The 23,347-nt window shown below is 46.2% G+C and overlaps 1 protein-coding gene across 7 annotated transcripts in view; it reads left to right on the top strand.

Moving 5' to 3' along the window:
• The window catches only part of TRMT2B (tRNA methyltransferase 2 homolog B), a 44,145-nt gene that overhangs the window by 6,760 nt on the left and 14,038 nt on the right, over positions 1 to 23,347 (top strand). For 5 of the 7 annotated variants that reach the window (XM_063703161.1, XM_019019766.4, XM_019019765.4 and 2 more), the window contains 6 exons: positions 2,600 to 2,870; positions 3,529 to 3,583; positions 6,837 to 6,971; positions 7,815 to 7,914; positions 9,206 to 9,276; positions 23,099 to 23,245. In XM_063703161.1, coding sequence (XP_063559231.1) covers positions 2,623 to 2,870; positions 3,529 to 3,583; positions 6,837 to 6,971; positions 7,815 to 7,914; positions 9,206 to 9,276; positions 23,099 to 23,245 — 756 coding nt within the window. In that variant the 5' untranslated portion in view covers positions 2,600 to 2,622. The remainder of the gene's footprint in view (positions 1 to 2,599; positions 2,871 to 3,528; positions 3,584 to 6,836; positions 6,972 to 7,814; positions 7,915 to 9,205; positions 9,277 to 23,098; positions 23,246 to 23,347) is intronic. The other 2 variants (XM_063703164.1, XM_063703163.1) reach the window with 2 other exon arrangements.

The following is a 23,347-nucleotide window of genomic DNA, read 5'->3' as shown; positions in this document are numbered from 1 at the left end:
GCAGGTACTTGCCAACATGCCTGGCTAATTTTTGTATTTTTGTAGGGTTTTTTTTTTTTTTGAGACCGAGTTTCACTCTGTCGCCCAGGCTGGAGTGCAGTGGCGTGATCTCAGCTCACTGCAACCTCCGCCTCCTGGGTTCAAGCAGTTCTACCTCAGCCTACCGAGTAGCTGGGACTACAGGTGCATGCCACCACGCCCAGCTAATTTTTGTATTTTTGGTAGAGACAGGGTTTCACCATATTGGCCAGGCTGGTCTCGAACTCCTGACCTTGTGATCCACCTGCCTTGGCCTCCCAAAGTGTTGGGATTACAGGCATGAGCCACTGCGCCTGGTCCTAATTTTTGTATTTTTAGTAGAGATGGGGTTTCACTATGTTGGCCAGGCTGGTCTGGAACTCCTGACCTTGTGATCTGCCTGCCCTGGCCTCCCAAAGTGTTGGGATTACAGGCATGAGCCACCGTGCTTGGCCTCAAAGCCCTTTTTCATCTTACAGCTTGTATTTCTTATAGACACTCAATGAAATCTGTATCCCTGCCATCTCTCTCGACTTATCCTACTGCTTCTCTACTTACTTGCTACACATTTCCATTTGGATATTTCCCTACCATTCTAAACACAATATGTCTCAAACGTGAACTTGCTTTTTTTTTCTCTCTCTCTCTTTCTGAGATGGAGTCTCGCTCTGTCACTCAGTCTGGAGTGCAGTGGCACAATCTTGGCTCACTGCAACCTCCGCCTCCTGGGTTCAAGCGACTCTCCTGCTTCAGCCTCCCGAGTAGCTGGGACTATAGGTGCCTGCCGCCACGCCTGTCTAATTATTGTATTTTTAGTAGAGATGGGGTTTCACCATATTGGCCAGTCTGGTCTCGAACTCCTGACCTTGTGATCTGCCCACTCTGGCCTCCCAAAGCGTTGGGATTACAGGCGTGAGCTACTGCACCCAGCCGAACTTGCTTTTTATTAGCCTCCTTATTTCATCTTTAATTCTCTACATAAAGCCTCCATCATCTCACTGTTACCTTCACAATAAAGTCCATGTTTTATTCAGGCATGAACATTCTTTTAAATCTCACTTTCACTTAACTTTTCAGCCTATTGCCTCTATTCCTTAAAGTGAACTACTGTTTTAGTCAGACTGGTCTCCCTGCTGTCCTTCAAACATCTAATTCATCTCTCTGCCATCCTTTAAGACTGAGTTTCTGGCTGGGCGTGGCAGCTCACACCTGTAATCCCAGCACTTTGGGAGGCCTAGGTGGGAGGATCACTTAAGCCCAGGAATTTGAGGCCAGTCTAGGCAACATAGCAAGACCTTGTCTCTACTATGTTTGTTTGTTATTTGAGATGGAGTTTCACTCTGACGCCCAGGCTGGAGTGCAGTGGCACGATTTTGGCTCACTGCAACCTCTGCCTCCCAGGTTCAAGTGATTCTCCTGCCTCAGCCTCCTGAGTACCTGGGACTACAGGCGCGTGCCACCATCCCCGGCTAATGTTTGTATTTTTAGTAGAGACGGGGTTTCACCATGTTGGCCAGGCTGGTCTTGAACTCCTGACCTCGTGATCTGCCCGCCTCAACCTCCCAAAGTGTTGGGATTACAGGCGTGAGCCACCTCGCTCCACCTTATTTATTTATTTATTTTTTTGAGACAGAGTTTCTGCTTCTGTTGCCCACGCTGGAATGCAATGGCGCAATCTTGGCTGACTGCAACCTCTGCCTCCCAGGTTCAAACAGTTCTCCTGCCTCAGCCTCCCGAGTAGCTGGGATCACAGGCATGCACCACCACACCCAGCTAATTTTGTATTTTTAGTGGAGATGGGGTTTTGCCATGTTGGCCAGGCTGGTCTCGAACTCCTGACCTCAGGTGATCCACCTGCCTCGGCCTCCCTAACTGCTAGGATTACAGGTGTGAGCCACTGCTCCTGGCTGTCTCTACTATAAATTAAAAGAATGGTGTGGTAGTGCACACCTGTAGTTTCAGCTACTTGCATGGCTCAGGTGGAAGGATTGCTTGAGCCTAGAAAGTCAAGGCTGCAGTGAGCCATGATCATGCCACTGCACCCCAGCCTGGGCGACAGAATGAGACTGTCTTAAAAAACAAAGACTCAGCGCCATGCCTCCCTGCTCTGGGAAGCCTTTTCTGAGCACTCATCAGGAACCAAGCATACTGTGTTATTTCCTAATGTCTTCCTGTGTCAGCATTTAATCTCCTTAATTAGATTGTAACCTTTGTAACCCCTCTGGTGTCTAGTGTGGCATGATGTCTTGCACATAGTAAGCACTTACTAAATATTAGCTGCTTGATTGGCTGTTGGTTAGGAAGGTGGAATAGGGAAAGAGATTTGTCACAGAAATATATCCAGAGATTTGAACTCTTTCCTGGAGGACAGAGACTATATTTTCCTCATCTCTTTATTTTGGGAACCGAAACATACCTTGCATACAGTAATTCAGTTCTGCTCAACAGGCTTGCTTTTACTGTCTGCTGTGTGCCAGCATTCTGCTAGGCGCTTCAGTTCCATAAGGGTTTATAAGTGGATGAATGGGTTTGATAGTTGTGCTTCTATTTCCCAACCTCTGTATGTGTACCTTTCATGCAGGTGGATTTCAGTGTGTTCTTTGGATGGCAGGCCTTAAGAGAAGAGTCCCACTGCACAGCCTCAGATACTTCATCTCCATGGTGGGTCTCTTCTCCAAACCAGGACTGCTTCCCTGGTATGCCAGAAATCCACCAGGATGGTCACAGCTCTTTCTGGGCACAGTATGTAAGGGAGATTTCACCCGTGTGATAGCCACGAAGTGTCAGAAAGGACAAAAAAGTCAGAAGAAACCAAGCCATCTTGGACCACTAGATGGTTCCTGGCAGGAAAGGTAAAGGCCAGGCTGATGTCCTCTCTCCTTAGCAAGTCTCAATCTGTACATCTGCTGAAATTCTGTATTCCTAGTGTAACTAATGTAGCATTACAAGGATTTGAGGGGCCACCTGAGGTAGGATACCCAGGGCAAATTTGAGGACGTCTGAAGAATACTGGTGGAAATGCTTTGGGGTTGCAGAAACCATTCTCTTTGTCTTTGAGTGTGTTTTTATACTAATCTGGGACCCTGTCTTTAATAAGTCCAGGACAGGTTTGCTGAAAACCAGGAACCCAGAATGATATTAGATAGATTAGAGATGAGTAGTCCCATTGCAGCCATATAAGCACAAATATACCTCATTTATGCAACAAATGTATTTTCTACATCAAATTATATTTTAAAAGCATTAGGAAGGTAAGCTATTTAAAGAAACCCAACAGTGAAGCCTTTTGTAATATGATTAATTACCTCCTGATAAATCTGGATTTTTCTTGTATTAGGTTTGCCTCATCTGTTCTGCTTTGTTAAGTAGACAACATCAAAATGGGCTCTTCTCCCAGACTCCATCTCCCTAGAGAGCATGAGAGTTAGGTCTTCTGAAAGTACTTATGCATAGTAGGCACTCAGTACGTATTTATATAATTAAAGAATTGCCTGAATTATTTTATTCAAGGCTGGCTGATGTTGTGACACCACTCTGGAGGTTGAGCTATGAAGAACAGCTCAAGGTAGGTGCCCAGCCTAAGTCTTTACCCCTCCTTTCCAGGAGAATGGTGCTGGACTCGTAGGAAGCTTGATTGGGCAGTTATTTATTTATTTATTTTTAATTTTAAGTTTTTTTGAGATGGAGTCTTGCTCTGTCGCCCAGGCTGCAGTTCAGTGGCGCAATCTCGGCTCACTACAACCTCCACCTCCCAGGTTCAAGCAATTCTCCTGCCTCAGCCTTCTGAGTGGCTGAGATTACAAGCGTGCACCACCATGCCCAGCTAATTTTTCTATGTTTAGTAGAGATAGGCCATGTTGGCCAGGCTGCTCTTGAACTCCTGACCTCAGGTGATCTGCCCGCCTCGGCCTCCCAAAGTGCTGGGATTACAGGTGTGAGCCACCGCGCCGGGCCTTGACTGGACAGTTCTACGCAGAATCCCAAGCAGCTTCTTAAACTCATTATGCTATTGACTCCAAAATTGGAACTTTAGGCCAATTATATCTTCCTCACTCTAGACCCATAGATCCAAATGTCTGTTTCCTCTCTTCCTTGCGTTTTTGTTATACTTATAGCTCTGTGTATGTGAGTAGCAGTGCTCTTGCTGTTTCACATGTAGCTGTGCTTTCCAACATGGTAGCCAGTAGCCATATGTGGCAATTTAAATTTGAATACAGTCAATTCTACTGCTTAATTCTAAATAAGCTCTACTGCTTATTTAGAAAAGAGAAATTTGTTCTAACTAATTGACATATTAGGGAAAATTTGAGCATAATGCAAATTTCATGTTTACTTAGAAGTAATTTTGTCCATAAGAAACGCTAGATGAAAGGAGACCATACGCAGCTGAACCAAGCTATTTAAGAACATGTAAAATGAATGCATGCACGCACCTCAAACATCTACCAGCTCCCTCAGTTCCCCCAGTGTGTTTGTTATGAGCCATACCCATCCACATCTGGTGTTAGAACTTTCCATCTGACTCACATAGCCCTCTTTTTATGACTTCATGATAACTCCAAGCTGCAATTCTTGTTTTTTTTTTTTTAAATAGAGTCTGGCTCTGTTGCCCAGGCTGGAGTGCAGTGGTGTGATCTCAGCTCACTGCAACCTCTGCCTCCCGGGTTCAAGTGATTCTCCTGCCTCAGCCTCCCCAGTAGCTGGGACTACAGGTACATGCCACTATGCCAGGCTAATTTTTATATTTTTAATAGAGACAGGGTTTCACCATGTTGGCCAGGCTGGTCTTGAACTCCCGACCTCAGGTGATCTGTCTGCCTTGGCCTCCCCAAGTGCTGGTATTACAGGTGTGAGTCACTGCACCCCGCCCAAGCTGCAGTTCTTCTGATACCCACTTCCATAAGTAAACTTCAGGTCATTGTCAGGGTAAAGTGTTATCCTTATCATAGTATTCATGTTTCTTTTCTTTTCTTTTTTTTTTTTAGATAGTGTCTCACTCTGTCGCCTGGCTGGAATGCAGAGGTGTGATTATGGCTCACTGCAACCTCTGCCTCCAGGGCTCAACGGATCCTCTCACCTCAGCCTCCCTAGTAGTTGGGACTATAGGCGTGTACCACTATGCCTGAATAATTTTTTGTATTTGTTGTAGAGACAGAGTTTTGCCATGTTGCCCAGGCTGGTCTTGAACTCCTGGACGCAAGTGATCTGCCTGCTTCAGACTCCCAAAGTGTTGGGATTGTAGGCGTGAGCCACCGTGCCTAGCTTACTGTTCATATTTCTTAACCACTTGCCATGTACAAAACAGTGCTGCTGTTTTTATTAGGTTCTTAATCTTTTCTGTGGGTGTTATTGATAAAGTTTTGGAATGTTGTATGCCTAATCCTGTTTTTCCCATGAGCCTTGAGATCTTTTTGTGGTGATTCTGCTTAGTGTGCTATAGGAACACTTACGTCATGTTATAGCAGGGCTGACTCTGTAAGTTAATTAAAATTAAGATTAAAAATTTAGGGCCGGGCGTGGTGGCTCACGCCTGTAATCCCAGCACTTTGGAAGGCTGAGGCGGGCGGATCATGAGGTCAGGAGATCCGAGACCATCCTGGCTAACATGGTGAAACCCCATCTCTACTAAAAATACAAAAAAATTAGCCAGGTGTGGTGGCATGTGCCTGTAATCCCAGCTACTTGGGGGGCTGAGGCAGGAGAATCGCTTGAACCCAGGAGGCGGAGGTTGCAGGTGAGCAGAGATCTAGCCACTGCACTCCAGCCTGGGCGACAGAGTGAGACTTCGTCTCAAAAAAAAAACAAAAAACAAAAAAACAAAAAGTTTAGGCCAGGCATGGTGGCTCACCCCTGTAATCCTAGCACTTTGGGAGGCTGAGGCAGGTGGATCGCTTAAGCCCAGGAGTTTGAGACCAGCCTGGGCAACATAACGAAACCCCATCTCTAATAAAAATACAAAAAATAAGCCAGGTATGGTGGTGTGTGCCTGTAGTCCCAGCTACTTGGGAGGCTGAAGTGGAAGGATCACCTGAGCTTGGGAAATCAAGGCTGCAGTGAGCCAAGATCTTACTACTGCACTCCAGATTGGGTGACGAGAGTGAGACCCTCTCTCTAAAAAAAATTAAAAAAATATTTAGTTCTTCATTCCCACTGACCACATTTCAAGTGCTCAGTAACCACATATGGCTAGTGGCTACTGTATACGTAGAACACAGTGCAAACAGAACATTTCCATTGTGGAAAGCTCTGCTGGGCAGAACTGACATATACCTTGAGTGTTCAGTCTGAAAGGTCAGATAAAATGATGAGCTTACACAAGAGCTCATTCTTGACCTTTCCTCATTACCTTTTTAGGTCTGTTTTTGTTCCTTCATTCTGGGTTCCTCATCTGTTGAGACCATGAGCCAAGAACCTGTGGGACACTCTTCTTTTGTCCTGTTTGTTTTCCATTCTTTGCGGTGAAGCTACAAAAGTATTTCATTTCTTTTTTTTTTTTTTGAGACGGAGTTTCGCTCTTGTTGGCCAGGCTGGAGTAGTGCAATGGTGTGATCTCGGCTCACCACAACCTCCACCTCCTGGGTTCAAGCGAATCTCCCGCCTCAGCCTCCCGAGTAGCTGGGATTACAGGCATGCACAACCACGCCCCTCTAATTTTTGTATTTTCAATAGAGACGGGATTTCTTCATGTTGGTCAGGCTGGTCTCGAACTTCTAACCTCAGGTGATCCACGCACCTCGGCCTCCCAAAGTGCTGGGATTACAGGCGTGAGCCACCGTGCCCAGCCAGTATTTCGTTTCATAGCTTATATTCTTTTGCAGGTGAAATTTGCAGCTCAGAAGAAAATTTTACAAAGACTAGAGTCTTACATCCAAATGCTCAGTGGAGTCAGTGTGACAACGGCTGTACCCAAATCTGAGAGGCTCTCTTGTCTTCTCCATCCTATTATACCCTCTGTAAGCCCCCACCTCCCTATTCCTTATCTATTAAGGCCCCTTAATGCTAATAACATCAGCTGATATTTACTGGGTACTTGCTAGGGACCAGGCCCTATGCTAAATTATTATCATGCATCATTGTCACATTTTACTGTTTATAATAACCTGGAGGGGTAGATGCTATCATTTTATAGATGAAGACCTTGAGGCCCAGAGAGATTTAGTAATTTTCCCAGGACACACATCTAGAAAGGGCCAGAGCTGAGATTCACGCTCAGGTCTATCTGATAGAGAGTCCATTGTATCAACCACTCCACTATTACCTCCTTAGAAAGGTTCCAAACTTTGGAAACCTTTCTCCCTGCCATCCCCACACAATTTGCCCATGTAACATTGGAAACCTTTCTAATGTGGCCTCAGAGGAGTGGAATTTAATTTATGGCAGGGGTTAGCAGACTACAGCTTTTAGGCCAATTCTGTCTTGCTGCCTGATTTTGTAAATAAAGTTTTATTGGAACACAGCCAAGCTCACTTGTTTATGTATTGTCTATGGCTGCTTTTGCACTATGATGGCAGAGTTGAGTAGTTGCAACAGGGACCATATGGCCTGCAAAGCACTAAATTATTTACTCTTTGGCTGTTGACATAAGTAGTTTGTTGACTCCTGCTTTATGGCAAGATTGGAACTCCCCTTCTATGGACTGTCTTGATCTTCTTAGCCACAGACTTTCACATATGCCATACCCTCCAAGCAAACCTTATTTGTCCTCATCCAGAGAACATTCCTGCTTTCCCTTTATTGTTATCTTCCTTGGTTTCATTTGACCTCTCATCCCCCTCCTGTCCTTCTGCCCTCTCCAGCCTGTCATCAATGGTTACCGAAATAAGTCCACCTTCTCTGTGAACCGAGGTCCAGATGGCAATCCAAAGACTGTGGGGTTCTACCTGGGAACTTGGAGAGGTCAGTTGAAGGTTGTATAAACCAAAGACTGGAGAGGAATGAAAGGGTGCAGAGAAGTGTCAGTAGAAGTGGAAAATATGGTGGCCTTAAAGAAGAAGATTGAATTGGAAGTCTTTGATGCAGAATGTGATCACAAGGTTGATTATGGATACTTCTAATGGGTAGTCATTGTAACACAGTGATAGAAAACGCAACCCTCGCCCTTTCTTCCTCTAAAAGCCATATATGCCTGATACCTAGTAAACACTTAGTAAATGCTGGCGTTGTTGCTGCTGCTGTCTCATCATCATTGTTGTCATCATCATTTTATGCTGCTTTCTGCAGTGGGAGCAATCTCCTTGTTAGAGTTGTCTTCCTATTTCACATCCCAATATCTCTGAAAATTATTTCTGTGGTAAATCTACCTTAAAAGAATTGGTAGGGGAGGTGTGTATCGGTGAGGGGAATCACAGTGGCATATTTCTGAAACTTACTTTCAGTTATCCCTTCCCAGATTCCATTCCTGAGCTTTCTTTTTTTTTTTTTTTTGAGATGGAGTCTCGCACTGTCACCCAGGCTGGAGTGCAGTGGTGTGATCTCGGCTCACTGCAACCTCCGCCTCCCAGGTTCAAGTAATTCTCCTGTCTCAGCCTCTGAGTAGCTGGGATTACAGGTGTGTACCACCACACCCAGCTAATTTTTGTATTTTTGGTAGAGACGGGGTTTCGCTATGTTGGCCAGGCTGGTCTTGAACTCCTGACCTCAGGTGATCCACTCGCCTTAGCCTCCCCAAGTGCTGGGATTACAGGCATGAGCCACTGTGCTTGGCCCATTCCTGAGCTTTCTGTTTGCCCATTTTCAATAAATCCACTTGAAATACCATCATTTGATATTAGTCACACAGTTTAATATCCATATGCCTTAAACTACAGTTCGTTAGGGCATGCACTTGGCTTTTTTCCCTCCTGTGTGCTGAATTAAATGACTATGTGACGTCAGTGTTCTATTATTCAGTAATAGAAAAATAAAACCCATTACATTTTATTTCCCTCTTAAAATCTGAACAGAAAACAGACGTCATATAGTGCATTTGTGGCATGAGAGAAAATATTGAGTAGCTTCATAAATAATTAGCTGCTTAATGGCTAGACCAGGAAATAATTAGGTTTTCTCTGAAAAGTGGCCATGAGATTGTATTTGCTTCTTCATATCTACATATGCCACTTTGACGATAGAAATTTGAGTTGCCAGGCATTTTCTTTTAAATAATCTTTTAAGAATAAAACCATGTAAATTATTTGTCTTTCCATAGATGGGAACGTTGTCTGTGTGCAGTCTAATCATCTGAAAAACATCCCTGAGAAACACAGTCAAGTGGCGCAGGTAAAATGGAACAAGAGCTGGTTGAGAATGACCTGGGGCATTGTAGTCTACAATAGCAACATCCCTGACATTTTGATAATAGAGCTAATTCTAGTGCTAGAGGGAAGGAGGGGCTCTGTACTGAAAGCATACCTTCTAACTATGGAGAAAACATTGCTAGGTTTTCATTTCAGAAAGAGTGGAGAGGGGAAGAGAGAACTGTGTCCATTATTGTAAATGTCGGGCATCTAAGGACTTTTTCATAGTAGGGATGTATTAGGAAGAAGTGCTGATGAGGGTACTATAGCAAGTGTCAGGTGTCTGAAGTATTTGGAAGGCTAGTGTTTTCAGCAGAACAGAATTGAGGAATATGAGGTGAAGTGGTGATAAGATAGTACATGAGCTTGGCCTCTGATACATTTCTTTCTTTCTTTCTTTCTTGGATGAGGTCTTGCCATGTTGTGCAGGCTGGTCTCGAATTCCTGGCCTCAAGCAATTCTGCCACCTTCTGTATCCCAGAGTATGCTGGGATTATAGGCATGAGCTACCGTGCCTGACCTCTGAGACACTTATTTTTTATTTTTTATTTTTTGAGACAGTCTCAATCTGTTGCCCAGTCTGGAGTGCAGAGGCATGATCTCGGCTCACTGCAACCTCCGTCTCCTGGGTTTGAGCAATTCTCATGTCTCAGCCTCCCAAGTAACTGGGACTACAGGCCCATGCCACCACACCCAACTACTTTTTGAATTTTTAGTAGAGATGGGTTTTCACCATGTTGGCCAGTCTGGTCTTGAACTCCTGACCTCAAGTGATCCACCCACCTCGGCCTCCCAAAGTGCTGGGATTACAGATGTGAGCCACTGCGCCTGGTCTTTTTCTAGTTCTTTATGTCAAATTACTGTGTCCCTTGAAATAATTCCACTCTTTGTAGTTAAGCCACTAACTGGATACTTGATACACAGGTTCTTTTTTTTCCATTTTGCTTTCAAATTTTACAGATTTTTTTAAATTTAAATTTTGTTTTATACTTTTAAAAAATATTTACTAGGTTCCAAAATCAAGTCTACGAAATAAAGGTATATTCAGGGAGGTCTAGCTTTCACCTCTGACCCCTCTACCCAGTTCCCTCCCTGCCATGGGTAAAATTTTTTTTTTATTTTTGCTGATTTCAGAAAATGTAGGCCAGGCATGGTGGCTCATGCCTGTAATCCCAGCACTTTGGGAGGTTAAGGCGGGTGGATCACTTGAGGTCAGGAGTTCGAGACCAGCCTGGCCAACATGGCTAAACCCCATCTCTACTAAAAGTACAAAAATTAGCTGAGCATAGTGGCACACGCCTATAGTCCTGGCTACTCAGGAGGCTGAGGTATGAGAATCGCTAGAACCTGGGAGGCAGAGGTTGCAGTGAACCGAGATCGCACCATTGCACTCCCTCCTGGGTGACAGAGCGAGACCATGTCTCAAAAAAAAAAAAAAAAATGTAGGCCAGGCACGGTGGCTCACGCCTGTAATCTCAGCACTTTGGGAGGCCGAGGCGGGCAGATCACCTGAGGTCAGGAGTTCAAGACCAGCCTGACCAACATGGAGAAACCCTGTCTCTACTAAAAATACAAAATTAGCTGGATGTGGTGGTGCATGCCTGTAATCCCAGCTACTTGGGAGGTTGAGGCAGGAGAATCCCTTGAATCCGGGAGGCGGAGGTTGCGGTGAGCCAAGATCATGCCATTGTACTCCAGCCTGGGCAACAAGAGTGAAACTCTGTCTCAAAAAAAAAAAAAAGAAAATGTTAATAGATATTTGTATCTTCCCCGCTTTCATAGTTAAAAGGCAGCCTACTATAGACATTGTTCTGCATCTTGATTTTTTTTTTCACAGAATAATATACTTGACTTTTTTATAGTTGCATAGTCCTACATATTAATAGTATAATGTATTTTGCATCTTTTTGTTTTTATTGGCATGAATAATTACCTCATTTTTCCATTTGCTTTGTTTTCTTCTCTTTCTTTCTTCTCTTTCTTTCTTTCTTTCTTTCTTTTTTTGTATATGGAGTCTCACTCTGTCACCCGGGCTGTAGTGCAGTGGCGAGATCTTGGATCACTGCAGCCTCCACCCACCAGGTTCCAGCAATTCTCCTGCCTCAGCCTCCTGGGTAGCTGGGATTACAGGCACACGCCACCACGCCTGGCCCATTTTTGTATTTTTAGTAGAGACGAGGTTTCACCATGTTAGCCAGGCTGGTCTCGAACTTCTGACCTCAGGTGATCCGCCCACCTCGCCCTCCCAAAGTGCTGGGATTACAGGTGTGAGCCACCGCACCCAGCCTCCTTCATTTTCTGTAAACCAATTGCTAATTTCTTTTCTTTTTTTTGACTTGGAGTTTTTCTCTTGTCACCCGGGCTGGATTACAATGGCGCAGTCTTGGCTCGCTGCAATCTCCACCTCCTGGGTTCAAGCAATTCTCCTGCCTCAGCCTCCCAAGTAGCTGGGATTATAGGGGCCCGCCACCACTCCCAGCTAATTTTTGTAATTTTAGTAGAGATGGGGTTTCACCTTGTTGGCCAGGCTGGTCTTGAACTCCTGACTCAGGTGATTCGTCCACCTTGGCCTCCCAAAGTGCTGGGATTACAGGTGTGAGCCACCGTGCCTGGCCGCCAATTTCTTCCCAAATGCTTTATAAGATCTGTCAGATATTCATCAATATTTTCCATATCTCAAAAGCTTCAGTTGAAGTTTTTCCCTGAAGACCTTTTTCCTGGAGTCTGCCATCCTAGGCCCAGCCTGTCTTCTGCATGGCTGTTATCCTGGGGCTTCTTTTGCTGGTCTCTAGTCTTTTTTTTTTTTTGAGACGGAGTTTCAGTCTTTTTGCCCAGGCTGGAGTGTAATGGTGCGATCTTGGCTCACTGCAACCTCCACCTCCCAGGTTCAAGTGATTCTCCTGCCTCAGCCTCTCGAGTAGCTGGGATTACAGGCACCAGCCACCACGCCCAGCTAATTTTTTTTATATTTTATTTTATTTATTTATTTATTTTTTTGAGATGGAGTCTCGCTCTGTTGCCTAGGCTGGAGTGCAGTGGCGCGAACTTGGCTCACTGCTACCTCTGCCTCCCGGGTTCAAGCAATTCTCCTGCCTCAGCTTCCTGAATAGCTGGAATTACAGGCGCGTGCCATCACACCTAGCTAATTTTTTGTATTTTTAGTAGAGACGGGATTTCACTGTGTTAGCCAGGATGGTCTCGATCTCCTGACCTCGTGATCTGCCCACCTCAGCCTCCCAAAGTGCTGGGATTACAGGTGTGAGCCACCGCACCCAGCCCCTCTTCCTGAATTTTTTTTTTGAGAGGGGTCTCACTCTGTTGCCCAGGCTGGAGTGCAATGGCGTGATCTCAGCTCACTGCAACCTCTGCCTCCTGTGTTGAAGTGATTCTCCTGCCTCAGCCTCCTGAGTAGCTCAGATTACAGGCACCTGCCACCACGCTTGGCTAATTTTTGTATTTTTAGCAGAGATGGGGTTTCACCAGGTTGGCATGAGTGGTCTAGAACTCCTGACCTCAAATGATCTACCCACCTTGGCCTCCCAAAGTGCTGGGATTATAGGCACCCCCGGCCCCCTCTCCCTCATTTTCTATGTGCTCTCTATTCTTCCTATTAGATTTGGGGACCTTATGGATTGCTTCTGTTATCTTCTGTTCATTTCTCTCTCCTGTTTTTCATCTCTTTGCCTTTTTGTTCTTTTTGTGAAATTTTATTGACCTACATACCAACAGCTTTATTGAATTTGTCTCTATCATTGTGTCTTTAATTTTCAAAAGGTTTTTCTTGTTCTCTAATTGCTCCTTTCATATAGCATTCTGTTCTTTTTTAGTAATGTAACATTAAGTTATCTTTCTATTTGCTTTTTTTTTTTTTTTTCCTATGACAGAGTTTTGCTCCTGTTGCCCAGGCTGGAGTGCAGTGGTGCAATCTTGGCTCACTGCAACCTCCGCCTCCTGAGTTCAAGCAATTCTCCTGCCTCAGCCTCCCGAGTAGCTGAGATTACAGGCACATGCCACCACGCCCAGCTAATTTTTGTGTTTTTAATAGAGATGGGGTTTTGCAATGTTGGCCAGACTGGTCTCGAATTGCTGACCTCAGGTGATCTGCCGACCTTTGCCTCCCAAAGTGTTAGCATTACAGGCGTGAGCCACCATGCCCAGCCTCTATTTGCTTTTTTTCCTGTTTGAAGTGTCTGCTTTCTTCTGGATTTTTTTCCTGTGTATTTGTTTTGGGCATTGTCTTTTATAATGGAGGTGTTAACCAAATAGCTGGTAATACTTGGCTGGCTGTTCATATTTAAGAGTGAGGCCTTAGGACCGGTGTGGTGGCTCATGCCTGTAATCCTAGCAGTTTGGGAGTGTGAGGTGGGTGGATCACTTGAGTTTAAGAGTTCAAGACCAGCCTGGACAACATGGCAAAACCCTGTCTTTACTAAAAATACAAAAAAATTTAGATGGGGGTGGTGGCACTCACCTGTAGTCCTAGCTCCTTGCAGGGCTGAGACAGGGGGATTGCTTGAACCCAGCAGGTCGAGGCTGCAGTGAGCTGAGATGATGCCACTGCACTCCAAACTGGGTGATAGAGCAAGACCCTGTATCAAAAAAAAGAAAAAAATAGTGAGGCTTTGACTAGTTAATAGTTCATCTTGAGTGGGTTTACTGATTCTTGGATTTACTGCTGGTGATTGCGGACAAGTCTTCCATGTCTCTGTCTCTTGAGTTATTTTCTCTGAGGTTATTCAGTTCCTACAAAAAATTATATCCAAATCTCCTGCCTGGCTGCTGGCCTTCTGGAATGAGGTATAGAAAGGGGCCCAGATCTCACACCATGAAGAATGCAGACTTATGCTTGGTGTGGTGGCTCACGCCTGTAATCCCAGCACTTTGGAAGCCCAAGGCGGGCGGATCACAAGGTCAGGAGTTTGAGACTAGCCTGACCAACATGGTGAAACCCTATCTCTACTAAAACTACAAAAATTAGCCAGGCACAGTGGCAGGCACCTATAGTCCCAGATTCTCGGGAGGCTGAGGTAGAATCGCTTGAACCCGGGAGGCGGAGGTTGCAATGAGCCGAGTTCGCGCCACTGCACTCCAGCCTGGGCAAAAGAGCGAGACTCCATCTGAAAAAAAAAAAAAGAATGCAGATCTATATAGGCTTTTCCTGCTTCCATCTCTCTGCCACCATCAATGTGTCCGGTATCTCCAAGTTCTGAACTTTGATGGGTTCAGTTTCTCCTGAGAAAAACATCTTCAGTCTCCTGGTAGAGGAAGATGGAAGTTTTTGGTAGGATGAAGACATTTGCCAGTTTTTGTTTGTTTGTTTGAGACAAAGTCTCACTCTGTCGCCCAGGCTGGATGGAGTGTAGTGGTGTGATCTTGGCTCACTGCAACCTCCACATCCTGGGTTCAAGCAATTCTCATGCCTCAGCCTCCCAAGTAGCTGGGACTATAGGCACGTGCCACTGTGCCTAGCTAACTTTTGTATTTTTAGTAGGGACGGGGTTTCACCATGTTGGCCAGGCTGGTCTCAAACTCCTGACCTCAAATGATCTACCCGCCTCAGCCTCCCAAAGTGATGGGATTACAGGTGTGAGCCACCACACCTGGCCAACATTTGCCAGTTTTGCATCTAGACTTTTTAGCCAAACCCTGAGTTTAGTCATGCATCTTACCCCATCTCAGCTACCTGCAGTATTTTGCACCTTTAGGTGTGAGCCTTACCAGGATTGCGTAGAGCAGATAAGCCTTTTGACTTATCAGGTCCCCCTCTGTGGTCACTCCAGATGTGGCTTCCTTCACCTTGCTAAGTCACTTGTCACTTCACTCTGCTGTCCATCTTCTGAGATTTTACTGAGTTTGCTTTTCTGTTGTCTTCTCTCCCATTATCTTTGTTCTTTCATTTATTTATTCAACAAGTACTTTTGCACCCCTATAAGTTTAAGGCACTATTCTAGATGCTTAGGATATAGTAATGAAGGAAATAAGTTCCCTTGTGTAATTTAAATTTTAGTTGTGGGGGAGACAGATTTTTTAAAAAATAAGTAAATCATATGATATGTTGAAAAGTGATAAGTGCCATGGGAAAAAATAGAGTAAGGAGGATAAAAAGTTTTGGGGGCTGGAGGAAGTATGGGTTGTAATTTAATTTAATTTAATTTAATTTTTAATTATTATTTATTTATGAGAAAGAATCTTGCTCTGTTCTTTCTGAGCAGAAATGAATGAAATGAAATGAAAGATCCTACAGTGCACGGATCAGCCCCCTACAATAAAGCATTTTCTGCCCCCAAATGTCAGTAGTGCTGATGTTGAGAAACCCTGGAATAAGGACTTAAAGGAAGTGAGGGTGTTAGCCATGCAAAGGTCTGAGGGAAAAACATTTTAGGCAAAAGAAAGAGCTATTGCAAAGACCTCAAGATGAGAGTGTGGCTGGCGTTTTGGAAGAATTGACAGTAGACCCAGGCAAATGAGAGGAAGAATAGTAGGAGATGAGGTGAGAGTTAATGGTAGTGACTTTGGCTTTTATTCTGTGTATTAGTCTGTTCTCACATTGCTATAAAGAACTTCCTGAGACTGGGTAATTTATGAAGAAAAGAGGTTTAATTGACTCACAGTTCCACATGCCTGGGAAGCCTCAGGACACACTATCATGGTGGAGGGTGAAGCAAGCACATTTTACTATGGTGAAGCAGGAGAGAGAGAGAAGAAGGGGAATGTGCCACACACTTAACAAACAACCATATCCTGTGAGAACTCCATCACCAGAACAGCAAGGGGAGGTCCACCCCCATACTCAATCACCTCCCACCAGGCCACTCCCCCAACATGTAGGGATTACAATTTGAGATAAGATTTGGGTGGGGACATAGAGCCAAACCACATCATTCTGAATGAAATGGGGAACCATCAGAGGTTTTGATGGGGTGAGGGAGGAATGTCATGATATGATTTAATGATCAATCTGGTTGTTGTGTTGAGAATGGATTATTGGTGGGGGCGTGGTTGGATAGAAGCAGGGAGACAAATTGAGAGAAGCTGTACAGCAGTAATCCAAGTGAGAGATGATGTAGATCGATCAGTGGTAACAGTGGAGATGGATATACATTGAGGGTAGAACAACAGGATTTCCTGATGGATTGAGTGAGAGGTATAAGAGACAGAGAGAAGTGGCTGGGCGCAGTGGCTCATGCCTGTAATTCCAGCACTTTGGGAGGCTGAGGTGGGCAGATCACCTGAGGTCAGGAGTTGGAGACTAGCCTGGCCAACATAGTGAAACCCCATCTCTACTAAAAATTAAAAAATTAGCCAGATGTGGTGGTGGGCACCTGTAATCCCAGCTACTGGGGAGGCTGAGGCAGGGGAATTGCTTGAATCCAGGAGGCGGAGGTTGCTGTGAGCCTAAACCGCACCATTGCACTCCAGCCTGGGTGACAAGAATGACACTCCGTCTCAAAAAAAAAAAAAAAAAAAAGAGCAAGAAGTAAAAAATGGCTCTAACAAGGACATTTTTTGGAGGTAATGAATGTGTTTAGTACCCTTGGCTGGTGGGGGTTGGTATCCCAAGTATATGTATATGTCCAGGCTCATCAAAATGTGTACATAAAAACAGGTGCAAATTTTCTATATCAATTATACCTTAATATAAAAAAAAGCCCCAGGTGTTTTGTGTAGAGCAAGTGGAAGGATGAAGTTACTGTCAACTGAGACTGGAAAGACTGGTAGAGCAGATTTGGGTTGGAGGAGATGAGTAGTTCAGTTTTGGTCATGTTGTATTTGAGGTGCCTGTTGAACATCTGAATGGATATATTAAGTAGTTGGATATATTCGACTGGGGTTCAAGAGAGAGAAATCCAGGAGTTGTTAGCATGTAGATGTCATTTAAAATTATGAGGCTGGCAAGAGATCACCAAGGGAGTGAGAGTAGATAGAAAAGTGAAGAGGAACAGGGACCAATCCCTGGGGCACTCTCATTTTAAGAGGTTTGGAAGAAGAGGAAGAACCAGTAAAGGAGACTGAAGGAACGGTCAGTGAGGTTGTAAGAAACAGGAGTCCGTGGCTCACTCCTGTAATCCCAGCACTTTGGGAGGCCAAGGTGGGTGGATCACAAGGTCAGGAGATCAAGACCAGCCTGACCAATATGGTTAAACCCTGTCTCTACTAAAAAAAAAAAAAATGCAAAAATTAGCCGGGCTTGTTGGCGTGCGCCTGTAGTCCCAGCTACTCAGAAGGCTGAGGCAGGAGAATCGCTTGAACCCGGGAGGCAGAGGTTGCAGTGAACCGAGATCGCGCCACTGCACTCCAACCTGGCAACAGAGTGAGACTCCATCTCAAAAAAAAAAAAGAAAGAAAAAAAAAGAAAGAAACTGGAGTAAGGTTTCCCTGGGAGCCAGAGGAAGAAAGTAAACAGAGAAGGAGTGGCTTATCACCTGTGCCCAATGCTTGCCGATAGGTCAAGGAAGTGAGGACTTAGAGTGGACCATTGGACTTCATAACAAGGAGGTCGGGGGTGACCTTAATGTGTACTGTTTTCGCGGAGTAGTGGTGACTTGATTCAGGTGGGTGAGTAGAAGGAGAAGAATGGGAGGCAGTGAATAGGTTCAGTTCTTGTGATTAGTTTTACGACAAAGAGGAGCAGAGTTGGGGAATATAGGGTCAAGAAGATTCCTTTTTTATTCTGCTTAAAATGGGAGAGTAAAAGCAATCTGATAGTATATTGATGGGAATGATCCGGTACTGAGTGAAGGCAATGATGGTGCAGGAGAGAGAAGGGAGAATTGTTGGAAACAATGAACCTAAATAAGCTTATGCCTTTTTAATTCCTTTGTTTCATTTTAGTAGGATTTTCATTTAGTAGGATTTTTAGGTGGAATATTCTGTTATTTTAGGTGGAATATTCTGTTATTTTAACCAGAAGTTCCCTTTAATCTTAATACTTACTTAAGCATTCCCGTACAAGAACAGGAGTTTCAGTTTCCATCTTACAGTGAAGAAACCAAGACCCTAGGTCATACAGTGGAGAAGCTGCATTTCATATTTACCCATTATCTTTTAGGTCAAGCTCAGTTTTTCAATTACCATCCTTCCAGATCCTATATGACTTTTTTTTTTTTTTTTTTTGAGACGGAGTTTTGCTCTGTCACCCAGGCTGGAGTGCTGTGGTGTGATCTCGGCTCACTGCAACTTCTGCCTCCTGGGTTCCAGCGATTCTCCCGCTCAGCCTCCTAAGTAGCTGAGATTACAGGTGTGTGCCACCACGCCTGGCTAATTTTTGTATTTTTAGTAGAGATGGAGTTTTACCATGTTGCCCGGGCTGGTCTCAAACTCCTGACCTCAGATGATCCACCCACCCGCCTTGGCCTCCCAGAATGCTGGGATTATAGGTGAGAGACACTGCACCAGGCTTTATATGATATTTGAATCTTGCTTCCAAAAAGCATTTCTTTCTAACCAGCCAGTAAACAACAGTTGAACTAGTCAGAATTTCTTTCTTCCTTCCTCTCTCTTTTTTTCTTTCTTTCCTTCCTTCCTTCCTCCCTCCCTCCCTTCCTCCCTCCCTTCTGTCCTTCTCTCTCTTTCTGTCTCTCTTTCTTTCCCTCCCTCCCTTTCTTCTTTCTTTCTTTCTTTTCTTTCTCTTTTGATGGAGTCTCACTCTCGCCTAGGCTGGAGTGCAGTGGCACAATCTCAGCTCACTACAACCTCCAGGTTCAAGCGATTCTTCTGCCTCAGCCTCCCAAGTAGCTGGGATTACAGGTGCCCGCCACCATGTCTGGCAAAGTTTTGTATTTTTAGTAGAGACGGGGTTTTGCCATGTTGGTCAGGCTGGTCTTAAACCCCTGACCTCAAATGATCTGCCCACCTCGGCCTCTCAAAGTGCTGGAATTACAGGTGGGAGGCATCACGCCCAGTGGAACTAGGCTTTCTTTAAATCACCAACCTTAAAATTTGAAAACTGTTGAGTAAAAATCAAGGACATCTTATATGAAATTATAGCAAAAGTGATCAAGTACAACCTTAATTGATCTTACCTCTCAGGTAGCACTGTTTTTTTGTATAATTCCCCCCTTTACTACATAATTTGTGGTTTGTTTGAGAACCCAGTGGACCCAGAACACATGCATTATGAGAACAAAAGGACCTAGTAAATCAGATGGTGTTTCCTGTTATGGCAGCAATTGGCTTTAAGGATTTTTGAGATCACAACAACTAAATCAGGATTGCATTTGACTTGTATATACCAGGAGGAAATGGAGGATCTGACTAAGCCATAATATGGTTGGTACCAGGTTATATGAAAAAATATAGAAATGATGTGCTTATATCAGGACATTAAAAGTAAGAGTGGAATCATAGCAGCTTAGTAATACATTAGGAATTCATAGAAAGGGAAGATTATTTTCCATAAATAAACCGAAGTTCTAAATAAAAATACCTTTCCTGTTCAGTCATTCATACAATTTTTCAATAATATTTATCGAACACATATGTCAGACTAAGGAAACAACTCTAGCTCCATGGAGCTTACAGTTCAAGATATAATTGATAGCATCCTCTGTAAAGTTACAGGGCAGGGATCATGATTCTTTTTTTTTTTTTCCTGAGACACAGGTTGCCCAGGTTGGAGTGCAGTGGTAAGATCTCGGCTCACTGCAGCCTTGACCACCTGGGCTCAGGCGATCCTCCCACCCCACCTTCTCGAGTAGCTGGGGCTACAGGCGTGTGTCACCATGCCTGGCTAATTTTGTTGTTGTTGTTGCTGTTTTGTTTTTTTTTTTATTGATCATTCTTGGGTGTTTCTCGCAGAGGGGGATTTGGCAGGGTCACAGGACAACAGTGGAGGGAAGGTCAGCAGATAAACAAGTGAACAAAGGTCTCTGGTTTTCCTAGGCAGAGGACCCTGCGGCCTTCCGCAGTGTTTGTGTCCCTGGGTACTTGAGATTAGGGAGTGGTGATGACTCTTAATGAGCATGCTGCCTTCAAGCATCTGTTTAACAAAGCACATCTTGCACCGCCCTTAATCCATTTAACCCTGAGTGGACACAGCACATGTTTCAGAGAGCACAGGGTTGGGGGTAAGGTCACAGATCAACAGGATCCCAAGGCAGAAGAATTTTTCCCAGTACAGAACAAAATGAAAAGTCTCCCATGTCTACCTCCTTCTACACAGACACGGCAACCATCCGATTTCTCAATCTTTTCCCCACCCTTCCCCCCTCTCTATTCCACAAAACCGCCATTGTCATCATGGCCTGCTCTCAATGAGCTGTTGGGCACACCTCCCAGACGGGGTGGTGGCCGGGCAGAGGGGCTCCTCACTTCCCAGTAGGGGCGGCCGGGCAGAGGCGCCCCTCACCTCCGGGACAGGGCGGCTGGCCGGGCGGGGGGCTGATCCCCCCACCTCCTTCCCGGACGGGGCGGCTGGCCGGGCAGAGGGGCTCCTCACTTCCCAGTAGGGGCGGCCGGGGCGGCTGGCAGGGCGGGGGGCCGACCCCCCCACCTCCCTCCCGGACGGGGCGGCTGGCCGGGCGGGGGGCCGACCCCCCCACCTCCCTCCCGGACGGGGCGGCTGGCCGGGCAGAGGGGCTCCTCACTTCCCAGTAGGGGCGGCTGGGCAGAGGCGCCCTTCACCTCCCGGACGGGGTGGCTGCCGGGCGGAGACGCTCCTCCCTCCCGGACGGGGCGGCTGGCCAGGCGGGGGGCTGACCCCCCACCTCCCTCCCGGACGGGGCGGCTGGCCGGGCGGGGGGCTGACCCCCCCACCTCCCTCCCGGACAGGGCGGCTGGCCTGGCGGGGGCTGACCCCCACCTCCCTCCCGGACGGGGTGGCTGCCGGGCGGAGACGCTCCTCACTTCCCAGACGGGGTGGCTGCCGGGCGGAGGGTCTCCTCACTTCTCAGACCGGGCGGCCGGGCGGAGACGCTCCTCACCTCCCAGACGGGGTCGTGGCCGGGTAGAGGCGCTCCTCACATCCCAGACGGGGCGGCGGGGCAGAGGCGCTCCCCACATCTCAGACAATGGGCGGCTGGGCAGAGACGCTCCTCACTTCCTAGCTGGGATGGCGGCCGGGCAGAGACGCTCCTCACTTTCCAGACTGGGCAGCCAGGCAGAGGGGCTCCTCACGTCCCAGACGATGGGCAGCCAGGCAGAGACGCTCCTCACTTCCCAGACGGGGTGGCGGCCGGGCAGAGGCTGCAATCTCGGCACTTTGGGAGGCCAAGGCAGGTGGCTGGGAGGTGGAGGTTGTAGCGAGCCGAGATCACGCCACTGCACTCCAGCCTGGGCACCATTGAGCACTGAGTGAACCAGACTTCGTCTGCAATCCTAGCACCTCCGGAGGCCGAGGCTGGCGGATCACTCGCGGTTAGGAGCTGGAGACCAGCCCGGCCATCACAGCGAAACCCCGTCTCCACCAAAAAAATACGAAAACCAGTCAGGCGTGGTGGCGCGCGCCTGCAATCGCAGGCACTGGGCAGGCTGAGGCAGGAGAATCAGGCAGGGAGGTTGTAGTGAGCCGAGATGGCAGCAGTACAGTCCAGCTTCTGCTCGGCATCAGAGGGAGACCGTGGGGAGAGGGAGAGGGAGATGGAGAGGTGTTGCTGTTTTTTTGAGATGGAGTCTCACTCTGTTGCCCAGGCTGGAGTGCAGTGGTGCGATCTCGGCTCACTGCAACCCGCCTCCTGGGTTCAAGCAATTCTCCTGCCTCAGCCTCCCAAGTAGCTGAGATTACAGGTGGCTGCCCTGATGCCCGGCTAAATTTTGTATTTTTAGTAGAGACGGGGTTTTGCCATGTTGGCCCAGCTGGTCTTGAACTCCTGACCTCAAAGTGATCCACCCGCCTTGGCCTCCCAAAGTGCTGGGAATATAGGCTTGAGCCACTGCACCCGGCCTAATTTTTTTATTTTTTGTAGACAGGCCATGTTGCCCAGGTGGTCTTGAACTCCTGGACATAAGCAATCCTCCCACGTTGGCCTCCCAAAGTGCTAGGATTACAGGTTTGAGCCACTGTGCCCAGTCAATCATGTTTCTTATATCACTGTATTTGTCTGCAAGGGCTGCCATTACAAAATACGGCAGACTGAGTGGCTTAACAGAAGTTTATTTCCTCCTTGTCTGGAAGCTAGAAGTCTAAGATCAGAGTCTCCACTGATTTGGTTTCTGCTGAGACCTCCCTCCTCGGCTTGCATAGACACCTTCTTGCTGTGTCCACACATGGTCTTTTTCTTTGTGCACCCAACCTTGGTGTCTCTGTGTGTCCACATTTTCTCTTATAAGGACAGCAGGCATGGTGCGGTGGCTCACGGCTGTAATCCCAGCACTTTAGGAGGCCGAGGCAGGAGGATCACCTGAAGTCAGGAGTTCGTGACCAGCCTGGCCAACATGGTGAAACCTCGTGTCTACTAAAAATACAAAAATTAGCCAGGCTTGGTGGTGGGCATCTGTGATCCCAGCTACTCAGGAGGCTGAGGCAGGAGAATTGCTTGAACCCGGGTGGCGGAGGTTGCAGTGAGCCAAGATCGTGCCACTGCACTCCAGCCTAGGTGACAGAGTGAGACTCTGTCTGAAAAATAAAAAATAAAAAAAGGACATCAGTGAGATTGGATTAAGGCCTGCCTTAACTGCCTCATTTTAAGTAAATCACCTCTTTAAAGGCCCTGTCTCAAAATATAGACACATTTTGAGTACTGGTGGTTAAGGCTTCAACATAGGAATTTTTGGGGGACACAGTGTAACCACAAACAATCACCTAGCATGAGTAAACAGCTGTGAAACTTGCTAGTTTTGCTTGTGTAATAATTTGGTTCTCTTCCTAGTACTATGAAGTATTCCTTCGACAGTCTCCATTGGAGCCCTGCCTTGTATTTCATGAAGGTGGATACTGGCGTGAGCTCACAGTCCGCACCAATAGCCAAGGGCACACAATGGCTATCATCACTTTCCATCCCCAGAAATTAAGTCAGGTGAGCCTCACAAGATGTTAAGCAACCTTAACTTTTACTACTACTAACTATAACTGTAATTGGTTTTTTGGAAGTTTCAGGGCATATAGCAGAAACAGTACA

This window comes from Gorilla gorilla, chromosome X (genome assembly GCF_029281585.2).
Source record: "Gorilla gorilla gorilla isolate KB3781 chromosome X, NHGRI_mGorGor1-v2.1_pri, whole genome shotgun sequence".
Classification (NCBI taxonomy): Eukaryota; Metazoa; Chordata; class Mammalia; order Primates; family Hominidae; genus Gorilla; species Gorilla gorilla.
This window is presented reverse-complemented; position numbering and strand designations above follow the sequence as displayed.